Genomic DNA, 3,462 nt, shown 5'->3' with positions numbered 1-3,462 from the left:
ATTATTATAGACATGCCATTGAAAGATCTGGTGTGCAGGCTCGATTTTGCATCGCTTGTTTCAGTTGCAACTGCACATGGACTAATTGCTCCTGGGAGTGAGTGGACGTCCACAATCGTCATGAATGTGATCACCACTGACACCATCATCCCCACTGTTGAGAAAGCTGAACCTCACAATCGAGGCTCAGGGACAAGCCGAGGTACCGAGGCCCTCACAAACGAGAGTCCGGACCAATGTGGCTGAGGGATTAGATAATATTTCCAAATGTGTACATGTATATATAAAGGAATGCCATATCGGGAAGATCCGCATCATCCCGCATCCTCCTTCATCCCGGACGCCCACCCGCGTTCCGTGTTCCTAATCTGAGGCTCAATACCCACATATCTGACTCACATTCAGCAACACCTTGCCTTTTGCTCTCCCACCATCAAAGGTACCCAACTCAGAGTCGCTGCAAAGGGAAAATATCAGGGACGAGAATTCACCTTCTACGATGGGGGGCCAATCCTCTTGTCATCACTGGGGCTGCCCCGACTGGCAACGTCTCTTCTTCGACAGTGGTTGTTTGAACCTTGCATTCGATAGCATTCGCATCCAACCCCCTGAACTGGTGTCGGTCTTGTGGTGCATGAGCGGTTTGCGGTGCAGTGATTCATGTATGGTCAGAGCAAAGGGACCCATAGTGTTTGCCAGTTCAGTAGACGAGATAATGGCGGCATTCGACGGTGTAATATGAATGGCATTTGCGCATGCCCTGCGATGGGCCTCTGTGTTATTTGGAACCGGCGCCCGGCGCCTCTTCACCCAAGTCAGCTTTCTCGTGAGACGCGGCGATGCTCGTATACACACGTGACCGCAGCGCGGCGCGTGACGTCATCATCGCGAGGGGCACGCCACGAAATTGACGCCACCGCACCTCGCGAGTGGCGTCGAACGGTGGGACATAAAGGCAATCACCTTTTGTCACACGTTCAAATTATGCCCATATCCTGCTCGAACATTTTGTCGCCATAACTGCAACTTTTCATCCGCAAAGAGCGTGTCTACGTCTACCGGAGCAGGCGCGTCCTTCGGCACGCAGTCTACTCCTCTGGAGGCCACCGAACAGGAGAAGCCCATGGGCGTGTCGTCTGTGAGTGGTGAAAATGTTGAGGCTCTACTAGATGCACAGCAGCGGTAACGTGAGCCGCTGCATTGTATCATCTCCGTGGCATGCTCTGACTGGCGCGTAAACGTAGAGTATTTCCAGGACGTGGAGATGGGGAAGCGGAGCGTTGATCAGGTGGGGTCCGAGTCTGGGACGTCATCGGTGAGTGGTTGGTTCGATAAGTGGCTTCTGGTCGACTGAGGTTACGACTGATTATCGAACAGGAGGGCAAGGTGAAGCAGGATTGATCGGTGGTTGAGTTGCGTGCCGTATGATGTGTCGAGAAGCGTTGTCGGGATAGCAATCATCATGTCTCGTATGTCATCGAGTCCCTTTCGTTTACATCCTGTTTATTGTGTTGTTGGGGATGGCGGGCCAGCGCGATCTTCTCAATACAGATTTTCGCTCATCTAATTCATCACCTTTCGATGAATGCGACAGCGGTCATAAAACAAGCTACTTGCTGCCGAACGACGCGGCCACTTGTCAAAAGCGCAGTATTTGATTCCTTTGAGGACGTCGGACGTCTAGTGAGAAGTGCTATGTTTCACAGCAAGATATCGGAAGCAAGTCAGGAGCTTATCTTCCACCGTGAGCGCGAAAAGATAAGTGGTTCGGGCTAGTGGCTCGGGATAGTCACGTAGAGTCATTGAGTTTTGATTCACGACTTCAAGCAACAACGAGAAGTTTCTATTCTGGAAGGCGATCCAATATACAAGTTGTATGGTACACATCGAATGTTACAAATGCATCCCATGACGAAGTAGTTGATGAAGAAGAGATGAGTACAGGTTCCAGAAGAAATGTAAGAGAGGCAGCAATACATGATGAGGAATGGAGAAGGGGAAGATGTAGATGGTGCAGCAATTCTATGTTGAAGTCAGACAGAAAGGTAGAATGCAGATGATATAGCATGCCGCCACACATCCAATGCCAAGTACTTGTCCTAGAATTCAGGACGCAGAAAGTCTGCAGGATACTCGCGCAGATGCTGATGGAGATCTTCAAGCGACTCGTACGGCCAACGCGAGTCCTCGATCAAGTGCCGCACACAGCCCCTCGTAAAAGCCTTCCAGTGTGCCTTTAAGCAATAATCCCGCTGGCTCGCATAATTGCATCCGGGCCAGGGGCAGTGGTATAGCCTGACCGGCGCACAATTCGTCGCCTTCCGGTCGTCAGAGTGGGGCCGATCCTTTTCATGCCGTTTTAGGTCTCTGACGATGTCGAACGTCCAAGGGCATCCCTGCGCCCTGAAGCGGCAATGCCGCTCGCGGTTGCATTGGACCTCCTTCTTCCGCAACACGTCCCATAGAACCTGTGAGACAGATCGTCAATGCTATGCCTCTTAGAATAGAATTAGGAACTCACTAGCTCCCCTTCGTCTGCCTGTTGACCATCTGACACCGGCGGTGCATTCTCGTCGTTCTCCTCTCTGTGCTTCCGCTTACGAGATGTTGTCGGTGCGCAAGTCTTGGCCGCCAATGACTTGCTCCGACGTCGCAGAACGAATTGGTTTGGCTTGTTGGAACGGGCAGATAAGGGACCTGCCTGCGAAGAGGAACTTGCCTTCGAAGAGGACTCTGCAAAGGCGGGAGGAAGCAGGCGCGGTTTTTTTGCCGGCCTAGGTTGGACAGCATCAGGCAGTGGCGCGTTCTGCATGAGAGTCTGCAAGGGCGCGGGTGCAGGTGCAGATGGGTATTCTGGAACGTCAAACGGGAGGGTAAACTTGAAGTCATGACTCCAAGGAAGGCCCTCCACAGCCGAGAGTCCAGCCACAAGTGAGTTGCTCAGAATTTGAGGCGTAGACGCAGTGCGACTGCACTGCGGCGCCATGTTGGACGAGGACGGCCCAGCCTCTGGAGATGATACATTGGAGGATGAAGAGGTGGGACCGCTAGGCCAGCTTCCTGCAATGCCTGTGGGAAAGCCTGGGGTCGTATACGCCGTGGGAGGAATGCCGGAGCCGGTAGGAGGGTAAGTAGCACCAGGCGATACAGGAACCGAGTCGAGTCCGTAGCAAGGAATGTATGAATGCTCCTGCGTGAAGGGAGACTCATCCCAGGGATAAGACAAGGAGAGATCCTGTGGCATTGGTGGCAATGGATGGGCGACGGAATCAGAGCCGGTTTGGACCGTACGCGGTGCTGCGGGTGGCACATCAATGGAGCGACTAGTTCTGGTAAGAGGCAGCCAACCCCACTCTGGCGACACTGTGTGTGGCATATCAACCTGTGAGATGAGGATAAATGCGGCTAGAAATAACGACGCACAAGGAGCGGCGGGCAAATCCATGCTGGCGAGAATGCTCG

The 3,462-nt window shown here is 52.9% G+C and overlaps 2 protein-coding genes across 2 annotated transcripts; one reads left to right on the top strand and one right to left on the bottom strand.

Annotated features, from left to right (window-relative positions):
• Window positions 1–934: 934 nt before the first annotated feature.
• Window positions 935–1,443, top strand: LAESUDRAFT_491763 (uncharacterized protein; the record flags this gene model as incomplete). The annotated part of the gene is made up of 3 exons (XM_040902666.1): window positions 935–1,187; window positions 1,245–1,315; window positions 1,378–1,443. A coding segment is annotated over one exon (252 nt), but the record flags the coding sequence as incomplete, so codon positions are not given.
• Window positions 1,444–1,973: 530 nt separating this feature from the next.
• On the bottom strand, window positions 1,974–3,445 carry LAESUDRAFT_816050 (uncharacterized protein; the record flags this gene model as incomplete). Its single annotated transcript, XM_040914742.1, has 3 exons — window positions 1,974–2,468; window positions 2,522–3,363; window positions 3,424–3,445. The coding sequence occupies 3 exons, from the start codon at window positions 3,443–3,445 to the stop codon at window positions 2,100–2,102; spliced, it is 1,233 nt and encodes a 410-aa protein (XP_040758994.1). The 3' UTR covers window positions 1,974–2,099.
• Between the last annotated feature and the right edge of the window lie 17 nt (window positions 3,446–3,462).

This window comes from Laetiporus sulphureus (assembly GCF_001632365.1).
Source record: "Laetiporus sulphureus 93-53 unplaced genomic scaffold LAESUscaffold_64, whole genome shotgun sequence".
NCBI lineage: Eukaryota > Fungi > Basidiomycota > Agaricomycetes > Polyporales > Laetiporaceae > Laetiporus > Laetiporus sulphureus.
This window is presented reverse-complemented; position numbering and strand designations above follow the sequence as displayed.